Source organism: Camelus bactrianus, chromosome 23, assembly GCF_048773025.1.
Source record: "Camelus bactrianus isolate YW-2024 breed Bactrian camel chromosome 23, ASM4877302v1, whole genome shotgun sequence".
Lineage (NCBI taxonomy): Eukaryota > Metazoa > Chordata > Mammalia > Artiodactyla > Camelidae > Camelus > Camelus bactrianus.
In genome coordinates this window covers 11,540,632-11,565,731 of record NC_133561.1, presented here as the reverse complement: position 1 = coordinate 11,565,731, position 25,100 = coordinate 11,540,632, and the positions used below count along the sequence as shown (strand labels likewise).

The 25,100-nt window shown below is 35.2% G+C and overlaps 1 protein-coding gene across 5 annotated transcripts in view; it reads right to left on the bottom strand.

Annotated features, from left to right (window-relative positions):
• Positions 1-25,100, bottom strand: part of SPATA17 (spermatogenesis associated 17) — a 137,675-nt gene that overhangs the window by 90,150 nt on the left and 22,425 nt on the right. For 3 of the 5 annotated variants that reach the window (XM_074351626.1, XM_010974015.3, XM_074351629.1), the window contains 2 exons: positions 19,851-19,901; positions 9,950-10,053 (listed from right to left, as the gene is read on the bottom strand). In XM_074351626.1, coding sequence (XP_074207727.1) covers positions 9,950-10,053; positions 19,851-19,901 — 155 coding nt within the window. The remainder of the gene's footprint in view (positions 1-9,949; positions 10,054-19,850; positions 19,902-25,100) is intronic. The other 2 variants (XM_074351628.1, XM_045509504.2) reach the window with 1 other exon arrangement.

The window sequence follows — 25,100 nt, the reverse complement described above, 5'->3', positions numbered from 1 at the left end:
GCAACATAACATGCCTTTTCCTTTTATTCATTCTATCTCAGGAATAAAGGGTTTTATTTCTTTTTATATACTTTGCTTTAAAAAATGTTTTGAAATAGCAAATTGTTAAAGGTAGTACAATCTTGTTAAGAATATGACATGTAAAAAGGCTATGATCAAATAGTTGATATCATGCCATATTTTAAAGTGATTATATGGGTTATGTCATTAATTACTATTAACAAGTTACAGACTGTTTTTAAAGCAAAGAACACACATTGTATTTTAAGTTAGAGACTCTAGTGCATTATTATCTAAATTCTACCAAATTAATTGCTATAATTATTGTAGCTTCATATACAAAATGATTCTATAGGAAAAAAATTATATATGTATAGTTAACATTACAGGCTAATTTGGTTCTTGGAAACAAAAGTTTATTTCTTTACGTCTTAAGCCAGCCCTACTGAGCGAGCTTGTCATCCAGATTCAACTCGATAAAGCCAAACTGCGATCATTTAGTTGGCTGAGATCAAAATATAATATTTTAAAAATGAGGTTCATTGAAATGTTATCTTTAATCATATTTATGCTCTTTATTTACACAATACCTATGGTGTTCTACTTATGTCCTTGAAATAGGGAACAGGGACACCATCATATGAAAAAGTGGCCTCGCTGCTGGAGTTCATAAATTTTGTTCAGCTTTGGATGAGTTCAAAGAATTGCCATGTAAGAAAAGCCTTACAGAGGGAATTTATCTGATTATGGCAGTAATAATTACCCAGCTGTTTATTGCAGATAGAGAAATAATTCATGTAGGCAATAGGCCGTGGTGGCAATGACACTCTGCATTTAGTAAATATGCAAACTGTTCACTTCTAATTAACCAAGCTAGAGGATGCCCTTATTAAATGTATAAACTAAAAGTGCCTTCCTGACAAGTGATGAATTGTTACATTGCACAAACTCTTGCCACAGAATTATTGGAGTGAACTTGGGGCTTAACTTCATTAAGAGATCTTGTGGGATAGTTAAATGAGGATGGACAGCATAACAAGGCTCACCTGACAGCCAGTGCTGTGCTAGGGCTTAATGGAACTGCACCTCTTCTTCTGTCCCACTTAACCGTTCAGATTCACGAGAGATAAACTGTGAAACTGCCGAGTTAATTTGAGTTCAAATAATAAAAATAGATGAAATAACATGACAGCCCACTTATGGAGGCTACCTGACAGTTCACCTACCAAATGTATCTACAAAACAGCCACTTTTTCATGATTCGACTGTCTTTCATATATCAAAATTGGAAAATCTACCACTGTTTTCATTAACTTTAAATAATTTGTTAAGTAAAAATAAATGGTCTTACTGACAAGCTTTAAAATAAAATCTCTCTCAAAAAGGAAACAGATGGGTTTTATTAGAGAAAAGTAGTATAATACAGAAATTATTCTTCGTGTGGACTCTGGATTTTATTTAATTTTATAAATGATTATGAAATAATTCAGTATCTATATTCTATATTTAGCCTTATGTTAAGGTAACTATTCATTCTTTATCAAACATCTATACAGATATCTCCATCCCAATTAAGAATCTAAAATAATCCTTAGAGGGAAGTCCTAGGCATAATGAAGCAAAACTAAAATATCTCTAGTTGAAGTGTAAGAGTAGGTACTAATATCTACCTCACAGGTTTGCTGTGAAAATGGAAGGAAATAATGAGAGCAAAGGGTTTTGCACAGTACTTGGTATACAATAAGTGCTCAATATATGTTAGCAATTTATAATGTGCTTGAGTGGCAATAGCACTATCTGATTAAAGGATTGATCCCTAGTGTTTTCAATGGGTAGTTCATGCTGAGGTCTGGAAAGACTCTACACCTGCTTTTTCATCTATGTCTTAGCCTATGAGGACGTAAAATGTGTGAAATGGCATTTCAGATAATCTCAGAATATTATTGTAAATGTTTGCTTAATTATACATTTATTGTAAAACATGGAACAATATATAAAAAAAAGGTATTATGTAATTTAAGAGGATCAGAATTTGACACTTTTGAAAGTCTGATGCGGCTTCTCCAAATTTATAACATAGAACTTAACAAATATTTATGAACCATGGAAGAATATATGATATCTTGAAAATATTTGTGCATTCTCATCAACATTTACTTATATACAGACTTTTTTTCAATGAACACTGCCAAGAACTGCAACAGGAAATAGAAAAATGGTTAACATTATTATAAAGGTAAAACTTTCATATCTGAATAATACTATAATCAAGGGTTAAAATAAAACTGCTTTTATTAAGAAAGAAGCCATGTATATGAATAATTTAAAAAAGACTTTATAAATGCATTTATACATGCAAAACAATTTAGATTCCACACCTTGAAGAAAGAGTAAGATTGAATAAAAGTAAAGAAATGACACACACTTAAAGAAACCATAACAGTAAAAGTTAATATTGAGCGCTTGGTAAAATAATTATGTGTGCTTTTTCTAGCAATGTATGCTCTTTCGCCTTTCTGAGATCAGCCAAATGAACAAAAAGAAACAGAAATACATGAAAAAAAAGCAAGGAACGGTCACAACCCTCATCATAAACTCAAGAGAATAACTAGAAATTGAATAAATGAAGAGTATCTGTCATATCAACTAAAGTTAAAGTACAAGTGCAGGGTATCTTCCTCAGTCACAAAGTCAGTGTATGTGGGAAATGAGTGAACACGTTTGAAGAGCGTAATAAGTGCCCCAACCAAGAGGGACGAAGACTGGGAATGACTGGGTGCAGGACTAAAGGACAGAACTTGAAGCCAAACAACTTCTCTTTTGGTTGATCAGAACTTCCGACCGAGCTGGGACTTGATGGCAAAACTGGGCTGGAGGAGAACTGGGAAAAGTAGCCTGACAGCTGCTGAATCAAGTAAACTGAAGGAAGAAAAGAGTCTGCGAGCGGTGGGACTTCATGCTGAGCTTGCTTCGTGAAATCGATTTCCACAGTGACAGGAGGCCAGTCAGGACCTGGGGACAGTGGCCAGAGCACAGCTGCCCACTGCTCCAGCTGACCCTCCGTCATTAGAGACTTGAATGAATGAACAAAAAAACCAACCATCAATATCTAGCTTAAGTACTAAAAAAAAGTACAAGAATTCTGAGATCCAATTAGAGGTTTTAGTAAGGTGTAAAATTACTCACAAAATAGATTACTTTCCTCCATGTAAATAATAAAAACTTAGAAAATACACCATTAGCAAATATAACAGAAAAATATGAAATTCCTAGAAATAAAATTAACAAAAAATATGCAGACCTGTATTAAGAAAATAACAAAATTTTACAAATGGACATTTAAAAAATATCCACATGAATAAGGAGATATATCTCGTTCCCTAGCAGGTAAACTCAAATTATGAAAATAGCAATGTCATTTTTCCCTACAAAACTCTACAAATTTAATTTAAATCCATTTAAAAATCCCAACTTGCCATTTTTTGAGACATGCCAAAATGACTATTTAGTTGTATGAAAATTAAATGAAAATAGCCATAGCTGAAAAATAAAAGTAACGTATAGCTACTCAAGCCATGTAATACTATACAAATACTACACAGGAATACAGAGAGAGAGAGAGAGAGAGATCAGATGGCATCGACAGTCAAGATACAGGCCTGAGTACATGTGAGGACTTCGTATGTGAGAAGGTGGCACTTGACAGTGAGAGATAAGTGAAGTATTTAATAAATGCTATTGGAATAAATTGCTAGCCGTTTTAAAAAAATCTTAAGCTTGATTTCAAATTTCCTACTTATATCAAATGGATTCCAGATGGATTCAATCTTAAAAGTTACACAAGAAACCCTAAATTGCCAAAATATGGATGACTGTTTTTAAAAGTCATGAAAGAAGACATCAAAAAAGAAATTACTGAGAAATATAACTGGAAAGAATTGAAAAGTCATCATATCTCAAAATCTCCATAAATATGTTTGAAACACAACAGCAAACAAGCGAAGATAATTGCATCCCTGATAACAAAGGGTTTATTTCCCTAGCACACAAAGGGAGTTTTACAAATCCATTATGAATAATAATAATAATAAAATAAAATAGGCAAATAGAACAAATATAAACAGGCAAGTCATTAAAGAATACAAATGGCCAATATAAGATATTCAAATTCCTAAAAAGTAAAAAATAATTAAATAAAATTTAGATGGAATTGTTCACTTTATTAAATTGGTGGGGATAAAAAGCCAAAATCCAGTTTCGGGAAGGAAACAGAAATGCCTATGCATTGTTGATAGAAATATAATTTGATATTTTTGGATGGAGAATGGGATAATATGCATCTAACTATAAGATATGTTTAAATTTTCATGCAAAAGTCCCATTTATAACACTATGCAGAAAAAAGATAACAGTACACATGCAAAAAACCTCTGCGGAGGAATGTTATATTGAATGTCCATCAATATAGGAAAGATTTGCCTAAAGAAATTATGGTATAAATATCATACCCATACACACTATAGGCACTGAAAATTGAGACAAATTTATGTTTACTGACATAGATGTTACTTGTCGTAGTGAGGGGACACTTCCCCTCTCCTGTTTCTTTCATGCGGGGGTATGTTTATTCTATTATAGGAAGCCTGGCCCACGCCCCTTCAGAGGACTCAGGTGGGAGCAGGCATAGAGTCTGGCAGGGCCAGGGTCTGATGCTTGCAGGGAGGAGACGGCTGCCCACTGCTGAGCCATTGGCTGGGGAAGTCTGTCTACCTCTCGGCATTCAAAGAGCCACTTGTTTGTCCACATAAACATTCTATGTCATCAGCTTTATCCTATACTTTAGCATCCTATACAATCAGCTTTATCAGTCACAAATGGGATATTTTGTTCTCTCATATGCCCTATCATTTTGTCTTATTTCTCATGGGGCTCCAAATTTAAACAGGAAAGTGCAGTGAGATTTAATGTGCTTCCTCAAATCTACAACATGATTTATTCAATACTTATTTTTTTGAGTTCCTACTACATTCCGAACTGTAGTAGAGCCTAGGAGGAGGGCAGTTATGAGGCAAGCTAGGCATCATGCAAACAACTGAAGCACAAAACCAAACCCCACACCACTTACAATGGAATAAGTTCCAAGAAAGAAAACGACCAAGAATTACGGATGTATACGTGGGCGGAGGTTGGGGGTGGAGGGTAGTGGAGGCGGGAGGAGAGTAAGAAGGGAGTTAGAAAAGACTTCCCTAAAGAGGTGACATTTAAGACAAAATCTGAAAGATAGGAACAGACCTTTTATGGGTCCCTGACCTTGGGAAAGAAATTTTATGTAGCCTGACGAAGAGGACCTACCAAATATATTCATGGTATATGCACTGTGGGTCACTGAGGAAGTTTTAAGCAATTTAATAGGAGTGTGAAAAAGAAAAAAAAAACTTGGAGAAAAGAAATGGAGATTCCATTTCACTTTGAGGCTCACTGTCGACCCTCTGTTGAGATAAACTGGAATGGTCCCAAATGATTTTTGCTACCAGAAAAAGATACCAAATACTATAAAGGGTAACTCAACATAAGTCTGTAGAGTTCCATGGACTGTGTGCAGGGCGCAATACAAAAGATTTACGGGAGAAGGCTGATTCTGACGGTCTGTGTCTATATGTAGGAGACTCTCTGGGCCCACCTTCTCTGGACTCAGCCCTCTCCGTGGTGCTGTCTTTGGACTGCATGAGAGCATGCAGTAAAAGAGTGATAAAGCCAGAGACCAGGGTGGAGTGCACATGGCCTGGCAATGATCGAGAACACAGGGGCATTCCCAAAGCAGGAAAAATATTCACAAAACCTTGAAGGCCAGATGATCAAAGGCAGTGAGTGGGGCAGCGATTGTTACAGACTGCAGGTTTGTGTCCCCGCCTTCAAATTCATATAGTGAAACCCTACGCCCCAGTGCGATGGTATTAGGAGGTGGAGTTTTGGGGAGGTAAGTGGTTTAGATGAGATCATGAGGTGAAACCTCATGATGGGATGAGTGTTCTTACAAGAGAAAGAGGCTGGAACATTTTCTCCCCCAGGTGAGGATACAAGACAGCAGCTGTCTGAAAACCAGGTGTAAGGCAAGAACTAAAAGAAACTCCATATTAAGTAACAAAAAGAAAATAATGAAATGCTTAAAACAGCAAAAACTGGGAACACCTACAACTTCAATAATACGGAATAAATTTTTAAAACTATTATGAATGTTGATATCGGTATATTTATTACCATGAAAATATTCACAATATTTTGTTAATTGAGACACACATAATACATTGTATTTAATCATTTTTATAAGGTATTTACATGTAAGCATAGGAATAAATTAATAAACTAATATTTATTTAGTGCATAGGATATACTAAGTACTGTTTATTCATTTTACATGTATTAACTTACTTATGTTCATAAGGAATCTATGTAGTAATTCTATTATTTTCCTCACTTTGTGGATGACGTGATTTAGGAAAAAGGAAGTTAAAGAATTTGCCCAAGGTCACACAGCCAAGAAGTGGCAGAGGTCTGGAAGAACACACATAAAAATATTACAAGTATTTATTTCTGAGCAATGGGATCATAAATGAGTTTTTGTTTATTTTGTTTTAAATTATCTGTATTTTCAATTTTTCTACAATGGACATGTATTATTTGTGAAATAAAGAAATAAAGGGTTTTTAAAGTATAAAAACAATATATTTAACTAGGAAACAGAAAAGTGAGTAAAAAAGACAAAAATCTGAGATGTGGTTCTTTAAAAATTAGCAATAAAATAGGTAAGTCTGACAATTTTGAGACCAAAGAGACAAAAATTTTAAGAAGCAAAATTAGAAATGAGAAATGGAACAAGGCAAGAACTATTTTAATTAAAGTATTTGTAAATAACATCAGTATATTTTGAAACATCGATGAATAGTTATCTGGTAATAAATAAAACTGACTTTAATATATTTTTTAAAATCTGAATAGAGGTTTGGAAATGTGAAAGATTTGCCTTCTCCAAAAGGGTTTAGGGCCCAGTTAATTTTATAAACTATTTCTTTTAAACTTCTAAAAACAGTAATCCTCATGCCATATAATCTATTCAACTAATAAATAAAGAAAAAACCTGATATCAAGACAAGAAAGAAAATTATGATGAATCATGCTTACAAACGTGGATATAAGCATCCTATAAAATACTAATATAATTGTAGATACTGTGTTTCATAATAAGAAATATATATTTGGTCTTCATCCCTGTTTTTGGCACACAGGTCAAAAAGCCTTGGAATTCCCCCAAAGTAATATGTCTTTTTGCATGCTAATGAGATGAATGGTAGCTGGGGACTCCCTCAGGTTGGGAGCTGGTCGTCAGGGGTACCAATCATATGATTAAAAGATCAGAATTTTCAGCTCCACCCCCTCGACTTCTGTTGGGGGAGAGGGGCTGGAGGTGGAGCTAATCACCAAAGGTCAATGATATAATCAATCGTATCGACATAAGGAAGCTTCCATAAAAATCCCCGAACAACAGAGTTCAGAGAGTTTCTGGGTTGTGGACCACAGGGAGGTGCTGGGAGGGTACCATGCTCAGTGAGGGCATGGAAGCTGCATTCCCCCCCCCCCCCACTCCATATTCTGCACTGGTCATCTCTTCCACCTGGTTATTCCTGAGTTGTATTCTTCTATAATAAACCTTTAATTTAGTAAATAAACTGTTTTCCTGAGTTCTTGAGCCATTCTAGCAAATGACTGAAGCTGAGGAGGACGTCCTGGGAATCTCTGATCTGTAGCCAAGTTGGACATAAAGTTGTGGATAACCTGGGGACCTACGATATGCGATTGGCATCTGAAGTTGAGGGTTGCGGGGGACAGGCCTTGTGGGACTTGAGTCCTTAACCTGTGGATCTGATGCTCTCTCCAGGTAGAGGGCATCCGAATTGAGTCTGAGAATTGCTTGGTATAAAAAACCCATTTTGTGACCAGAAGTATTGAGGGTAGAGTGTTAAGTACACAGAAAACAGAGGAGTGTTTTTCCTTTTCAGTACAATAATCCCCATGCCATATAATCTACTCATCTCATAAATACAGCAAAAATCTGATAACAATATCTGTAAATTGCAATGCAAGAGAGAGAATTATAAGTAACTCCATTTATAAAAGTGAATGTAAATATCCTATGTAAAATATTGATATTATTTAGTAATAAATCAAAAGGATAATTAACAATGAATGGCCTTGTTAGATATATTCCTAGTATATGATGGTTTAATATTAATATGTCTATTAATAAAAACACATTCTATAACATGTCAATAGGTCAAAAAGGAAAAATATCATCTTATTTCAGTACATGATGGGAAAGCATTTGTTTCGTTCAACTTCTCTTCTGCCTTAAAAATTCTAAGACCAGTATAAATCAAAAGAGTAAGTTTGTAATATGATAAAGACCAGCAGGCTAAACCAAATTGTGAGCACCGATACACCAGGCTCTCTAGTGGCTAGAGATATTCCTAGTAAAATCAGGAAGAAATAAGGATAAAAGGAAATACCTGATGAACAAAAGAAACAGGCCTTTCCAAAACCACCTTGCATGTGTTTGTCTCTTTGAGTCCCTTCTCCTGTTCAGGGATAGAACTAGGTGAAGCAAGCGAGGACTCTAAAATGCAGAGTTTAAAGGTACACTCTCGGGGTTGGGAAAGTGCAGTCGCCTGCACGACCCTGACAGTGAGTGCCTCCTCAATTTCCATGTCTTAAGGGCCTCTCTTGCCTCCCCTGAACCCCAGTCCAGCTCAAATTCTCCCTCTTGCATGTTCTACTAGCTCCTTCCGCCTGACAAGCTCAAGCCTGCTGATTGCAGATAGCCAGCCCATCGCTAGAACATTGGATTTCTTAGGAAGAAATTAAACAGCAGTCCCCTACGGCCCACATGTTTCTGAGTTTTCCAACTTCGCTCACTGACTAAATCCTATTCCAAGCTCCCCAAATCTTTATTGCTGTTTCCAAAGAAATCAACTTCACAAATTTCCCATACTTAATCTCCAAAGACCTTTTCATACATGTCACATACGTGAGAAATTTAAAAGTTGGGGAGTTAGCGTTTAGATATTTTATGATGTATATAATTTTAGGGTCTCAGACAACACCTTTATCTTAACAACTTATTGTCAATTGTTATCTCTAGTTTGAAAAATGTTAAGAGTAAAATGAGATAATGCAGGTGAAAACTGAAAGTAAAACTATGGCATAAATACCAACTATGATTCATTACTATTTCATTTTTATCTAAATCTATTATAAGCATATGGTCACATATGTTTTTTAGAATGGAGCACATTACAAGAAGAAAAAAACTAGCAATTTTTGATGTAACATGAAAACTTAGTACATAGAACTTTGGTAAACCTGACTGAATAGTGCTGCAGTAACTTTACTTTGCATAAATCTACAGAAGACTCATCATTAAGGCCTAAATCCAGGTGTTATCTTTCTATGTGCTTGAAGGAAAAAAAAAAACTGACAGTAAAGCAGTCCATTTTAATATGTTCCTTAACATTTTCTTCTTTGAGAGGGAAGTTTTTGCTACTGAACATGTTTCTCACAATACATCTGAGGCTTGTCATACTTAAGGATTCATCTATGTAATCATTTTACAGATAAATCCACCTCAAAATGAGGTAATTTTACTGAACCTGAACTATTTGCATAGTACCAAGGTAGGCTTATTACACACATAAATAATCTAATTTATAGTCAAGAGTACAAGATAGTTAAAAATAAATTTTTTTGGTAAATAGAATGATATAGCTCTATTGTAACAATAAATTTTTGCTTAAAATATCACTTAGTTTTAGAAAGTATTCCTAAGTGATAATGATCAACATCTATTGAGTAACTTTTCTAAAATTTTCACTAGTGGACTAGTGATTATACCACTCACCGAACTGCATCATTGGTCTCTGAAACAGCTTTCAGGTACTCCTTCAAATAATAATAATTAAAGCAGTATTTCCGAATCTTATAGCCTCGCCATCGCCTCTGAATCTATTGAAGGAAATCAAAAGATAAAATATGCCAGTGAACATTTTTAGTAAAACCATTAATAGTTCTTCAGAATCAAGGTAATGACGGATAACGCCTATCAAATAAAGTCTCAGGCTTTTCCACTAAAATAACAGTATATCTATGTCCAAATATCAGTTGTACTCAAAAGATTTATTATAAAATGTTATAAAGACAAAAACATACTCTAAATTAGTATACTTTATTTTATAATACTTATCATTGTTTTACAAATACTGTATGTGAAATTAACTATTGAAAGTTTAAAAATTTGCTTTACCAATTCCTACTACCTCCACTTCCCGACCAAATGGATTTTTTTATTTTTCATAACCAACTGGCTTGAAAATTGTACTTGGTATCACTAAAATCAAAGGTTTTAATATATTTTTTTAAATTCAGTACTATCAAAATCTTTAAACAAAATGTTGTCTTGTACCTCCAACATGACACTGTAGGATATTAAATAGTGTGGAGGGACAGACTGCCTATCACATGAAAACACCATTAAATTCTAAGTAAAATAAGACTAAATGGGTCCGAAAACACAAAAGACGCACGCTGGGGAGCTGAGAAGGAAGGACAGAAGATGGCGCTTTGCCCACTTTGAGAAGCTGAAAGAGCAAACTCGGAAAGCGGCTGCAGAATCTGTGTCAGAAGGAAGGGCGCTCACAAAACCCAGTGGCGTGCGCTTTTTGCCACTTTTAACTGAGCAGCTACTAGAAACAGCACCAGCCACACTCGCTGCGTCAACCATCGTGCTCTCAGAGACCCTCCTAACAGCCCAGCTCCCTACACACCCACCCAAAGGCAGGCTAACTTTCATTTTCAAGACAAATCTGGGTATTTGCAATGGTGTACTAAAGCTCATAATAGGTAAGTGACGGTCAGATAACAAATTAAAACTCATCCACGTTAAAGTATAATCAACCAAACTTCAGAGGGTTTTGTTAGAGGTAAGCGAATAAAAAGGCTGAAAGAAACTGGGTATTTGAGTGGATGATGATGCTATCATCCAGTGAAGTAAAGAATTTAAAGTTTATGAGCTCCATGAATGTACCAGGTATTATGCTAACTGCTTTGATTCTCATGGTAACCTTGTGAATAGGGCATGATCTCCATGTTAAAAATGAAGAAACTAAGGTTAAGTAACTTGATCAAGGTTATGACATAACTGGTAAGAAAGTAAAGGACAGAGAATACACCTAGTTCTCTCACTCCAAAACCCACTAAAACGTCTGTCAGACGTACTCCACGAAGAGAAAGAGTGTGTGCATGTTCTTATGTTATAGGGAGCCCAATTTGACCAATAGTTAATTGATAAAAGATACAATATAGCTGATTTCTGACTATACTTCCTGTGATAGGAACAAAAGACATCTTAAATTTTGCCTAAATTTCCTGTTGATATCCCAGTACTAATGAAGACACTTTTAATTTTTTTTTAAAAAAAAGTACTTTCAAGAAGCAGCATGATGACAACATTCTTCTTAATTTCAAGGTGAGCAGGTTATGACTTCCAAAGCACACGGCTAGTATTCATGCCCTTCAAAGTAATTAGCAACTTTCAGAAGTGATTGGTATAAAACAATTATTGTCATTGATCAGCTCTGAATAGATAATTTTAAACAAAGTCATTGTGTGCTCAGCAGATTACAGCTTGTTAACGGGCAAGTTCTAAATGACCTCTTAAGCTAGTCAAATCAATGATGCATATTCCTCATTAAGTAACATCAAAATGTAAGTGGTCTTATAAATAATGTTTATTTTAAGCACTAAAATAAATGGCAAAACCATGATATATCAGCCATCTGTTCATAGAAAAGATTTTCCCTCCGTTGAGTCTATTATTATTCCTCAAAATTCACAGTAATCTTAATATCATCAAAAGAGAGAAAAAAAAAAATCTTCTCACCTAGAATTAAAATCAAAACATAAAAAACAAATTCACAGGTAATAACCTATCTAGGACTAATGCTCTAAATGCATATGAGAGCATATAAATAGGACTCTTATTCATAATTAGACTTTAACTTATTAGAATGTTCAACATTCTAGAAAACCATACAGTGAGCACAGAAAGGTGAGTTTACTAAATTTTCAAAGATAGGGTGCTTAAAAATAGTAATGTCAAAGTTTTCACTATTGATGTCAAGTTACTATCATGTCAAAAACATACATATATATGGTTAGTTAGGTTTTGGATAATTATTCCATATGCAACTTTTTTCTCTTCAATATTTTGTTTCCCCACTCTACTTGACTTTATACTTCCCTTCTCTACAATTTCTTTCATCATTTCACAAAGATATTGGTACTAGAGGTAGTAGGGGGAGAGAAGAAATATTATTTTGCATAGTGATGGAACATCTAAATGTTTATCATTCTGCACAAGGTAGGGCTTATCTACCCCTCTTCTTCCTTAGGCTGATGTTTTGGGATACTTTCTTCTGTGTGAATAAGACTGTGTTTTATTCATGTTGTATTCCTAGAACCTTGTATAATATTTAGTATATCAAAGAATATCAGTGTTTTTTCCTGAATTATTTTACCTATTTATGTCTATCTAATATTGGAGTCATTGCTCTAAACATAACTACTGCATTGTGGTGTAAATATGAAAATAGGATTATAAATAGGAGACTGAGATGGGTCTTTATCTGACACATATTTAACCATTTTTCAATTAAAGCTACAATATAATCTTACACTTTTCATACTTTAGACACAAGTGCGAAACAAAAGAAAATAGTTAATTGATGTTTTGAGTTATATTGATTTTTGTAAATAAAAATTTTGATTACATAAATTCAGAGCTCTAAGAGGAAAGAGCCAATAAAGTTATGGTTATTTTGCAAATTGATTATTTTAAGTGATCTTTTAGTCTAGTGGTCCTCTTGTTATGACAGTTTTTATTTTCCTTAAAGTGAGGATTTCTTACCTGAACTAAAATGTTTAGGGGCACTAATTTCAAGTTAAATTATTCAAAATAACTGCAATAATAAAGGGTCATCTGAGACTCCCATTGTTCCAGCAGAATATCATTAAATAAGTATATGTGAAAATGAGTATTTGTATGTATATGCAAGACTGGGACATTGTGCTGAACACCAGAAATTGACACATTGTAATTGACTATACTTAAATTTTTAAAAATTTTTAAAAAGTAAGTATATGTGATCAATAAGGTGGACAAGGTTTCCAGGGTAAAAGGACTTCTACCTGAAACAATCAATTACATCTGTAGTTCTTTAAAACTCTGTAAGTTTTAGATTATTATCATTTTCCATTCCTCAAAGACCTTTGAAAATGAGAAGAAAAAGTCTGATGGAACATTATTTTTTGAGATCTCCAAGGTACCAAATCTTAGCACTTCTCGAAATCTGCATTCATATGATACTATTCCTGTTGTCCTAGGACAGGCAAGCAAATGCGATTCAAGATGTACGAGATGACCCAAAGGAGGCTTTCCACAGGCACTGCAAGGAATAAATAATTTTCAGAGAGTTTACTTTTGTTAACTTCCAAAGTCTGTGCCAGATTATATATCCCCATTAAGTTGAGCTTATTAAAGACCAGTATATTCTAAGAGTTAATGTATAAAGAAAGGGGTCAACAGTTGAAAAATCATAGTGCTGGTAAAAATTTTGTGGGGTTTCTAAAGTTTTTAATGAAATTAAGAGTCTCCTTTTCTCTTCCATTAATGTTCCAGGGTCCAAAATGGGCATGGTGAAGGTCCAAATACAACCAAATTGAAATTCTTGGATCAGAAAAATCTATGTGATTTGCACCTTGTACTCCAAACAGGAAAGAAATGACAGGTTCTGTTTTTTCATTTGCTATATCTTATACAAATAGCCATTTAAAATTGTAGCCAGAAAGGTGTTTCATCTGGGGTTATGATGGAAGACAAATCCTGATGCAATATGAGAAGACTAGAGTTTGCGTACCCATTTCTACTAATTATCACTGAATTTAGAATTCCCTGAGTGGACTGTATCAGTAAGAATACTCATGAATTACCAGGGCCATGGGGTCCATTTGCCAAGAAAACCACCGTGTGAGTAATAAAATTTCCCTAAGGGCTTGACCCAGGGTTCATATAGTTGCTCTTATCTAGATTTCTGAGAGAAGGAAAAGAAGACTAGAAGTGAAGGTAAGACTGCGGGTGACCAGAAATAACAGGAATATGGGCACCAGACCTCCTGGGCTCAGTTCCTAACACTGTCGCTTACTAGTTGTGTGACCTTGGGCAAGACAACTTTCTACAATTCCATTTTCTCATCTTTCAGATTGGAACCATAATGATACCTGCCTGCCTCAGTGAGCTGGTCATGAGAATTGCAGGGAATTGTTAAAATATTTAAAATATTTAGAATGGTGCCTGGAGAGTGGTCACTGCTGTGCAATTGCTAACTCTTTTTACTTATCAATGGTTCTGACTTATCAACTTTTGGGAACCTGTGGTATTGCCATCTTGTCCTTGCATATATGCCTCACAGACACACACTCTTCCTGGCAGCTGGTTTGACTAAGGTAGGTACCAGCTGTATCCATTCTTGTTCAGGTAATACGTGTGAGAATTGGGAACCATTCTACTGGGGAAGTGGGAGCCTCAAAGATACAGGTTAAGTTGAATGTCTATATGCCTAGAAATGGAAGAATTAGGTATATGTGCCACTCTATACAAGATGGTTCATCCTAGATGGAGTCAGCCAGTAAACAAAAGCCATAAACAAGATAAAAATACCAAATACTGAGAACTATGCATCAAAGTTTTGGGGGAAAGAAACAAGTAAGGGACCTCACTGGATGGAAAGACCTAGTGGATGAAATAATAACACTGAACTGCACTTTTATTGCTACCTGGGCATATTTTTTATTGGGCTTTCAACCCATAAAGTAATTTTGCCTTTCATCTTTATATTACTGCCAGGAAACTGACTCTCTAAGCCCCATGACTGGAGGGCCTGAAGTGACACCCAAGTGCTCAAGGAGATGCTTTCTAGCATCAGAAACAGAGATCATTCTAAGTGAAGTAAGCCAGAAAGACAAAGTAAAGCACTGTATGATATCACTCATCTGTGGAATCTAAAAAGAAAAAAGGACACTAACGAACTCCTACAAAACAGAAACAGACTCACAGACATAGTAAACAATCTTATGGTTATTGGGGGGAAGGCGGTGGGAAGAGATAAATTTGGGAGTTTGAGATTTGCAAATGTTAGCGACTATATATAAAAATAGACAAAAACAAATTCCTTCTGTACAGCACAGGGAGCTATAATCAGTATCTTATAATAACCTTTAATGAAAAGGAATATGAAAACAAATATACGTATGTACATACATGACCGGGACACTGTGCTGTACACCAGAAACCAACACACTGTAACAGATTATACTTAAATTTAAGGTAAAAAAAAAACACTCTAAAAAAAATAGAGGGATAGAGGGTCCATTCCACACTGTACTGTAAAAGATACACAGCTGTACATCTAGATGGGACAGGGAGAGAAATAACTTGAGCAAATGAATCAGCTCATGGTATCTGCATACGATACTAAAAGCTGTTCAAAGAGTAAGAACTGGAAAAAAAAAAGTTGGGGGCCAAATTTAAGTGAGATCCACAATGGGGTAGCCAAGATGCTAGAGGAAAAGCAGAATCCTAATCTGGAGTAAATTCAAATTAAAGACCAAAAAGGCAATAAAGTGTCACACAGAGAAACAGGAGGAATGGGGCCCCAGGAGCTAAGATAAAAATTTACTGAGCAATTTATTGCTGTATTAATTGACTGTCGCTGGGCCTAGCTACAAATCAGTAACAGGGGTTTTGTACAGGCATCCTGTGGGTTCTGATAGCAGCTTTGTTCACAGCAAAATTCCTTCAAGTCTGTATGTTTCTAACACTTTGGCAAGGGCCCAAAGCTTATGAGGTCTTCCACTCACGTGTAAACTGCACTGACCAAATATCACCTTCCCGTGTCCGGTTCATCAGCCACTTAGCCTCAAGTGTTTTCAACTATTCGGAAAAGCCTTAAAGTTTTCCCAGCAAAGGCTTAAATAATTTCCAACAAGGGCACTAAGGGACTTAGATAAAAAGTATTGAAAACAAGTGACTTTTTTTTTTTACTCCTTATTTAGAAAAGAATGAACCAACATTCGTTGATTTATTCAGGGACATCTCTTTAATCACCTACTATAAGCCAGATACAAAGACTAAGAAGAGAGGATCTGGGACCCATGGGACTTACAGTGTATGTGGGTGCCAAATACAGGCATGTAAATTAGTAAGGATAATAAAATGTTACAGGTTCTATACAGAAGTGTATCGATGGTAGAACAGGGACATGAAAAAAGACAGTGATCTATCCCACATGGGTGGGGGGATCATAAAGTCTTTAGAGAAAAGGTGACCCTTTAAAAAAAAATACAGCAAATCTGGATATGAATGCCTATTACACTAAACAATCACACACATATAATTTATTCTTCATTATATAAAAAACTGATATCTATTTAAGATGTATAAGTTAAAAATGAAGTTTCAAAATTTCTTCTCTTTTCAGAAATGCTCCATTTACCTCTTTGACAACTGAATATAATTTGTCATGCTAGGAGTCAATAGTCAGACATATAATTTGCGACTGGCTCAGTTTATGAGCCAAAGTAAGATAAAAGTTTCTTTCTCTTCGACTGCATGGTTTAGGTACATATATAAAAGTATATCTGGCTGAATATTGATGGCCATATAGATTTTTGGTAGTTATCTGTTTCTCTCAGAAATTCTCCCTCTTGTACACTCATAGCCACCCATATTTAAATCACTTAAAGGGTGGCTTTTTCGAACAAAGTTACTTGGTAGCTTCTGAACTGACAAGGCAGAGTTGTATCTGTTAGAAGAAACAGCTCAGCTGCTGGTCTTTAGGTAGGGCTGCAATCTTCAGATATGTACAGCATGAAGGTATGTGGACCCCACATTGGTCTCTTTAGCCTCTCACTCCCGCAGCGAGCAAAGTTTTCAGAGCACCATCTTGCAAAAAATCCACTTACAAATAGGTTTATCCAAGTGCACCTACAAATAAGTTCAGTTCTTGTCATGCAATTAACCAATGCTAAAAATTAATCTTTGCTGGGGGGAGGGTATAGCTCAGTGGTAGAGTGCATGCTTAGCATGTATGAGGTCCCGGATTCAATCCCTAGCACCTCCATTTAATAAATAAGTAAGTAAATAAATAAACCTAATTGCCTCACCCTCCAAAACTAAATAAATACATAAATACATAAATAAGAAAAAAAAAACCACCCAAAATTAAAAAAAAAAAACTTTCTTAGGCAATCACATTAGCTTCTATGCAAGCGGGCTTCATTCCTGATTCCTCAACACCAAGTTAATCCAACTTGATGATTCCTCACTACCAAGCTACCAAATTAACTCATTCAAACCTCTAAAGGAAGTCTTTGAACATCTTTGTTAGAGTAGTGTTTCTATTATAAATTTCTTACAGTAGTAACTACATACTCCATTAAGCCTCCAAAAATTCCCGAGTATCTTCAGTGGATCATTTCAACCTCTAGGAAATGCTCAAGTCTTCCTTCCCTTCACTTTAATGACCAGTGCATTCCCACCTCTACTCTTCTCTCCTGTGTCAGATAAAAAACAAATCTGGACATAGCAAGGAGAGACTTGATTTGGAAGAATCACTGTAAGAAAGAGGGGGCAGATGACTATTGCAATAGATGGAGGTGGGCTATTGCAATACAGAGAATCTTCAACAGCAAGATTTGCAAACATGCCAAAAATAAGGCAAAAAGAGTTTTTCTTTTATTGAAAGGTATGAACAAGGCTGGAAAGAATCTGATGAGGGGAAGTGGGATGACAGGGTGGCATAATCAGATGGTAGCTCAGAGAATGTTTTAACCTGAAGCCAGCCCATGTTCAGGAGGTAATAAGGAGATGCTATGTCCTGGCTACATTCCTAGATCTAGGGGAAAGACAGAAACTTAACCAGAGTTTGGTTAAAAACATGTTTTTCCAACTGATCGATGGAGACAAGCAATTCAGGTAATCATTTATGATGTAAAGAATGGGAAATTCAGGGACTGTGTCTGGCTTTGTCATAAGTAAACAAGGGGTCACCCATGCCTCTTATCTAAGTCCTGTGGGGAAGGGTGGTTTTTTTTGCAGTAAGCTGTTTCAGAAACACAAAAGAGTTGGACCGAGGGAGATTTTTCAAACTTTGCTGTTTTCTAGGATCGCAGGAATTAGGTAGAGTTCAGCACTGTCTGCTGATGTTGACCAAAGACAAGGTGACGCTGGGCAAAGGAAACAGTTTTTAGTATGATGTTGGAATAAGTCAAAAACTCTGCCTTCTGAGTGGCTTGGATTAATGTGGTTTCTTAGACATGCGTAGTCAAGGTAAAAGGAATCTTGATGATTCTAGCCAGATCAGAATTCAATACAAAACTTGGGACTAAATAATAAACAGGAGAATGCATTTTTCGAACTCTGTCTCCTGTCCCTCTGTCCCTTCTGGTGATCTGTGGGGACATCAAAGCCCTTGGTCATCAGCTGCTTTGGGTCTCCGTCAGCTTTTTACTTTGCAGACACATCTGACAAAGGGCATGCAGAAAAGAAAAGCTCTAATACTGTTTTAGGCTCAGAGGTTGTCTCTGGCAGAGCTATACAGAGAATCAGAATCTCCTAAATTCCCAGACTCAAGCTCAAGTATTCCCATTAAAAGAGAAAAAACAAATTATTTTCTTATATGACTATATTTCTAAAAAAGGTAAGTAGCCCAGTGCAGCTAGATATCAGCCTCTGGCTCAGGAAAAGGAGGAAAAAAGATCTACTTCTTCCTGTTTTTTCCCCTTAAACTACAGAAGCACAGAGCAGTGAACAGATCCTGGAGATGGTCCCTGGGATAGTCTCCCACACTCACACCTATAGAGGAAAACCCCTTCCCAAAGGAGCATTTTAAGTCATCTAAATAATGTTAATTTAACTGCCGTGTTCAACACAGGACTTTCAGAAGGTATTTTTACTACCTTGCTTCACCCAAAACAAAATCTGTTATGCTTAGCAGAAGTAAGAACTAATAATAGATTAAGGGAAGAGAATATAATAAGGCAACATAGGTTTTAAGAACATTAATGAAATTCACTTAAGCATTTTCCCATTTATAACAGCTTCACAATTAAGCTATCATCATATTGTCTGATGCAAAAGAAATAATACTTTTGTTGCGGCTCTTCCCAAAATCTGTGCAGAAACCAAGGAAGCCTCACAATCACTAAATTCAGCTTCCTATTTGGCAAATAACACATGAAAGTTGAGCACAGAAATGATATAAATAAAACGTCTAAGCTGGAAACTGACTTCATTACTGCTAAATCGTATGAATAACTTCTGATTGGTTTGTACTGGGCAGGAAACTTACATTCCAGAACCATGTTCATCTATTTATTACAATATTCTATATGACATATGGAAACCAACATTGCTTCATTAATATTTACATTCTTTCTCTAGTCATGGCTCAGAGATATTTAACATTCTAAAACATAAGCATTGATAATTACATGTTTTACATTTTACTCTAATTTTTAATACTGCCAAGACTCTTTAGTATAACTAACTTTATAACGATGTACTCTTTTCTCTCTTTACCATTAGCATATCAATCAAATTTGCATTATTCGGGTTTGCTCATTTTATTAAAAGCGAATTCAGGGCACAATTGACTTTTCATTTGTTTAACAAGTGAAGAAATATTTACCCTGACAGCCATTGCATTGTAGAGATTCATCTTCATAGTATAATATGCTAACTGTGAATCAAGGGAAAAAAAAGATGGCATAAATTTCAGTTTTACACAGAGACAGTGCAGGCTATTTTTACATGTAAAAGATAAGAATCTTTATACATAATACATAATAAGAGTTCTCGGCTTAGAAAAATGAAATCAAACTTTGCATTGAAGGGATAGGCTTCCTAATACATAATGCAGGCTTAACCAGAAAAATCTATGGTAGTCAAACTAGGAGCTAATGGAGATATATGATCATAAAATGCTCTCCGCTGAGTTTGATAATCAATGGTGCTCTACTGAGAATAGAATAACAAAGCAGAAATATTCACAAGTGCTGGTGACACGTAGTATTGTATGATTTATTCACTGGGGTTCTTTTAGCCAAAACTCACAGAAACATAAAAGGAATTCATATTTCAAGACGTCTGGTTTAATGAAAAATTCAAAGAAATGCTGTCTTCAGTCGAAATCGTTCAAGGATGTGGATGCAGTGATGGAGCAAAATTGTGCCTTCCAACCATCTGTACAAAATGTTATGTACTCAGCTGCCTCCTGAGTAATCCTTGGGAGTTTTGTTTCATTTAATATTCATTTTAACACCATCAAATCATAAATACAATGATACCATGTTACAGCAAATCCCCTGATATAATGAAGACCTCCTAAAGTCTTGGTTTCTTCCTAGGAGAGACACATTTGTCTATTAAAATACAAATCTCTGTGATAGTAAATAATCACTTAGCAACATAGCTTATTTCAATGAAAATACTACTTAAAATAAAACTTCCACATCTGTTCTTTCAATTAAAAAGATAAAATTAACATGATTCATGACAGTGCAATAAACATTGAAATACATATTTTTTTCCACGCAAAATACAACTTTATCCATTTTTATTTAACCAAAACTCATTCAACTAATATAACTTGAGCCTAGGTAATAGCCACTATGTTTCAGCAAAAATCAGAGATAAATGCCTTAACCTTTGAGATAGGGGTTTTCTTCTCTGCAACAAACAGGAATTCATATAAAAGGGTTTCACTGTAATTAGTATTGTTTGAATTGCCTGATCTGATCCAAAGCAAATTGTCTGTGGAGAGCAGCAGGACTGGATTATTTATCAACAGTCTGAGCAATTAAGAAACAGTTGGCTGCAATATGTTATTTACAAATGAACACAATGATGTTACCTCATTTTAAATTCTCTTTCTTCCTTATAGCAAGCAAGGCGTAATTCTTGGTGTATGAGGTGAATTTAAAATATTTACTTAACTATTGTATTTCCTCAAGTCATATTGAAGCAAATATAACCATTGTATATTTTTATACAGAAGAAACATTTTGGAAATTATATATTTGAGAAAGTTGGGTTCAGGAAAAGATACTGTTTCTTATCTTTTTTTCATATTGTTGTTGTTAGCAGCAGTGAGTGTTCATGAGTTTTCAAGCCACAGACCTGAGTTCAATTCCTGACACTGCTCTTACCAGCTGCATGGCTTGAACAAATTACCTGAAGTCTCCTAGTCTTGATTTCTGTCCTTAAGAAATGGGACATCACATACTTCATGGAGTTATTGTGAAGAATAAAATAACATAAAGTATTTAAGGCGTGTGGGACATATTCGATGGTCATTAGGAAAGGGATTACCACTGTTACACATTTTGTAGCTAAAAGTGTGTAAGAGGTTAAATTTTATTCTGAACAAAGAGGAAAGAGATATAGCTTTTAAGTGTAAGAATTTCAAATTCTATAGTTAAATGGTGGAAAAGCACTTTGATTCCAGGTTACCAAACTTATGTGAAGCACAGACTGGTGTTACGATGTTTATTCTCAATTCTCCAGCCCAAGATGCTTTTGAAAGAACCACTGAAACATGTGGGAAAAACATTGTGTGATTCCACTTATATAAGGTTCCTGGAATAGTCAAATTCAGAGAGACAGAAAGAAGAAAAGTGGTCACCAGGCACTGGGGGAAGACGGGGAGTTACTGTTTACTGGGTACAGAGTTTCCCTTTGAGATGACGGAGAAGTTTGGGAGATGGATGTACTGAATGTCACAGAATAGCACTGTTAAAACTTGTCAAAATGATAAGCTTTATGCTACACTTTATCACAATTTTAAACAACACTAAAAACTCATTTGTGAATATGAATCACGCATCTCTATAAGCTACCTACAAGACACACGTGGACACTTTAAAATTATGTAAAATTTCATCTAATCTCTGTATTTCCATTCTGAGCAGTGATAATTACTTGTTATCTTAATACTTTTTTTTGTTACATGAGTAGTTAAATTATAGCTCATAAAAAACCCTCATTCTTAATATTTTCTAGGATTCTGTCCAAAAGTTTTTTTTCCATTCCATGGAATTAGATAAGCAAAGTGTACCAAATATTAATAACATATCCAAGAATGACAGCACACACTGTAATTTATCAGCAGAGAAATTTCTTAAAATTTCCTTACTGTATGCTAATTTCCTATTTTATCATTAAGGTACCACGTCTCCTTCAAAGGGAAAGACAAAAGATCTGGGGTGAAAAGCAAGCATGAAAGATGACAGTCTCAATGTCATGAAAACATGACGCTCAATTACAGATGTTCCCCAAATGCCTGTTGAATAAATGAAGGAAAGAAAAGAGAGAGGGAGCGGGAGAAAGAAAAGAGGGAGACAAGGATAAACAGAATTGATATGTCATATTTACAACAGACAGAGTAGGAAGACTTCCTGGGATGAAAAACAGCACTGGAACACTAAGTCAACCACTTTGCTTGCTGTACGGCCTTTGTCATGTCCCCTAGCTCAATTTTTAGAAGGCTTCTGAAATTTTTTTATGGAAGATGCATTCCTTTTAAAAACAATTTTCTGAGTGGTTAATATTCATGTGGACCTTTTAGACAGGGCTGCTATTCAGTGGGATTGGACCATGATTATTGATGGGAGCACAACTCATATGTGAGTTTTTTTTCTATCAGGTGAACTACAGTGGAGGTTGAGGGGGGAAATAAATGAGACCCGCTCTCTTAGAGGTCAAGTGATATTCAAAGTTCACCACAATCAGGTCCCAATTTTGTTTTCCAATTATCTCTCACCACCCTATCCTATAAACCTGAATCTGATCAAATTACTATCCTTTCTTCTTCACTTCCATGTTCATACTACTCCCTTTGCCTGAAATGTCTTCTAATTCTTTTCTAGCTGTCCAAATCCTCTCTTCTCCTGTTTTCCTTTGAAGCATTTATAGGGGAAATCACCTTTTCTCCCCCATCGCAAGTACCAGCAACTGGAATAAAAAGCTGGCGTTCTCTCAGCTCCAGTGGATAAAACCATTTCAAACCAGTAGGAAATACTCCCTTAAAAACCACCCCCCCAAAAAAAACCCCAAAGAGCAAAAGAACTCACTGTTCACTCTCTCCTCCTTCCTGGCGTTGTCTTACCTCTTTGGGTCTCTAAGTTACATGCTCCAACATTCCTCCTGTGCCTCTTTGCCTCCCCCCTGCCCTGCTCCAATAATATGTCCTAAACATTCTGACACCAAGCTAAAGGTCTTACTCTTCACCACAACTCCTGGCATTATCTTGAGACTCTTCAAGTTCATGTAGAGAACACACTCAGTTACCTAATCTCACAATTGCCTACCTTTCTCAGTCTCAGTGACTTCTACATCCTATAGCCATGTTTCCAGGCCTTGTGAACCAGAAATGTTACTCTCTTAAAAGTCTTACGCAAATTCCTCTCCTTAAATCCTTGATGGCTTAATTTCTAGTAATGGCTTTTCCATCTCAGTTTAGACAAATCTAGTACCTTTTCCTCAATGTTGAGTTTCTTTGTCCCATTTGTATATACAATGGCTATATGGTATTTTGCTACATGAGCATGCCATAAATTAATTGATCTTTCCTTTTTGTGGAGCATTCAGGTTGGAAACCAAGAAAAGATGAGTTTCAAGGAGGAAATGGTCAATCATTTTCAAAAACAGAACATTTACAGTAATCCCTATTTATAGTAAATTTGAGTAATACATCTATATAAACTTGACCAGATCAACTGGCTTTATTTGCTGGACTGGGCAATACAGAGGGAATATTTTCATTAAAGTGATGATAGTGGAACCTTTAGAAGCCATGTGCATATGGATACCAGATCTGGAGAGTCTGCACCTCTGTTATTTTCCACATTAGTGCCATCCTCATTTCATAATTTTGAGTGTAATCATTAAAATGATTTATTATCAAATAATCATGAGTATTTTGTGCACAAGCTTTGCCTTGTTTGCTGGCTACTGATACTAATCTGGTTATTACCAACAGCTGATTTTTAAAATAACCTTTCTTCTTCCACAAAAAAAATCAAAAGCCAATAATATGATTCCTCAGTTATTATTAATATAATCTTTAAACACAGGTGCACTAAATCTGAATTCATATACTTAAAATATGCTAATAAAGTTTTAAATTAATATTAGGAAGTCAGAGTCTTAAGTTATCCAGCCTTTGGTATTTATTTAAAATGCCAGATGATCCTGAGGGGGAAAAATATATTATGTTTCAGTTTTCTGCTCCAACACTAAAGGGTGATAAATGTTGCCTTATTAACTTATAACTCATTTGGAAGCTGTACAAAGAAATTTATAAAAGGAGTTGGGCTACAGAAGGAACAGTCATTCATCTAATAAAGAGAAATAAAAACGTTCTGTACAAGCAACCCTGTCAATCTCACTATCTTAAAAATAATAACTGATATTTTACGTATTTTTACTATCCATTCCAAAAAAAAAAAAAACAGCCGGTATTTATGATGACAACACATAATGGGATTTGATAGTAGATGGTATCCTTGGTTCCATTTAAAGTTAATACAATTTCTTTCCATTGCTACTCTCTCAAATACTAATCAAATATGAAAACTTCATAAGCAGAGCAGTAAAATGATAAGAAGTATATAAATATTGTGACCCTTTTCAGCAATAAATTATTTTATAATTTGAAGAATAATCTATTTTATAAGAATTATCTTTATAAATTAAATAGTTCTACCATAGGCTAGTCATATACTTTAACAAAAAGTTTAAATTTTGTTCATGTGGTTGCCATATATATGTTATTCACTGAATGACCTCAGTTTAAAAAGTAACATTGAGCTTTTTAGAACTATAGTTATATTAATATTTATTTCATAATAATGCATATAGAATTAATCATGTTTATAGG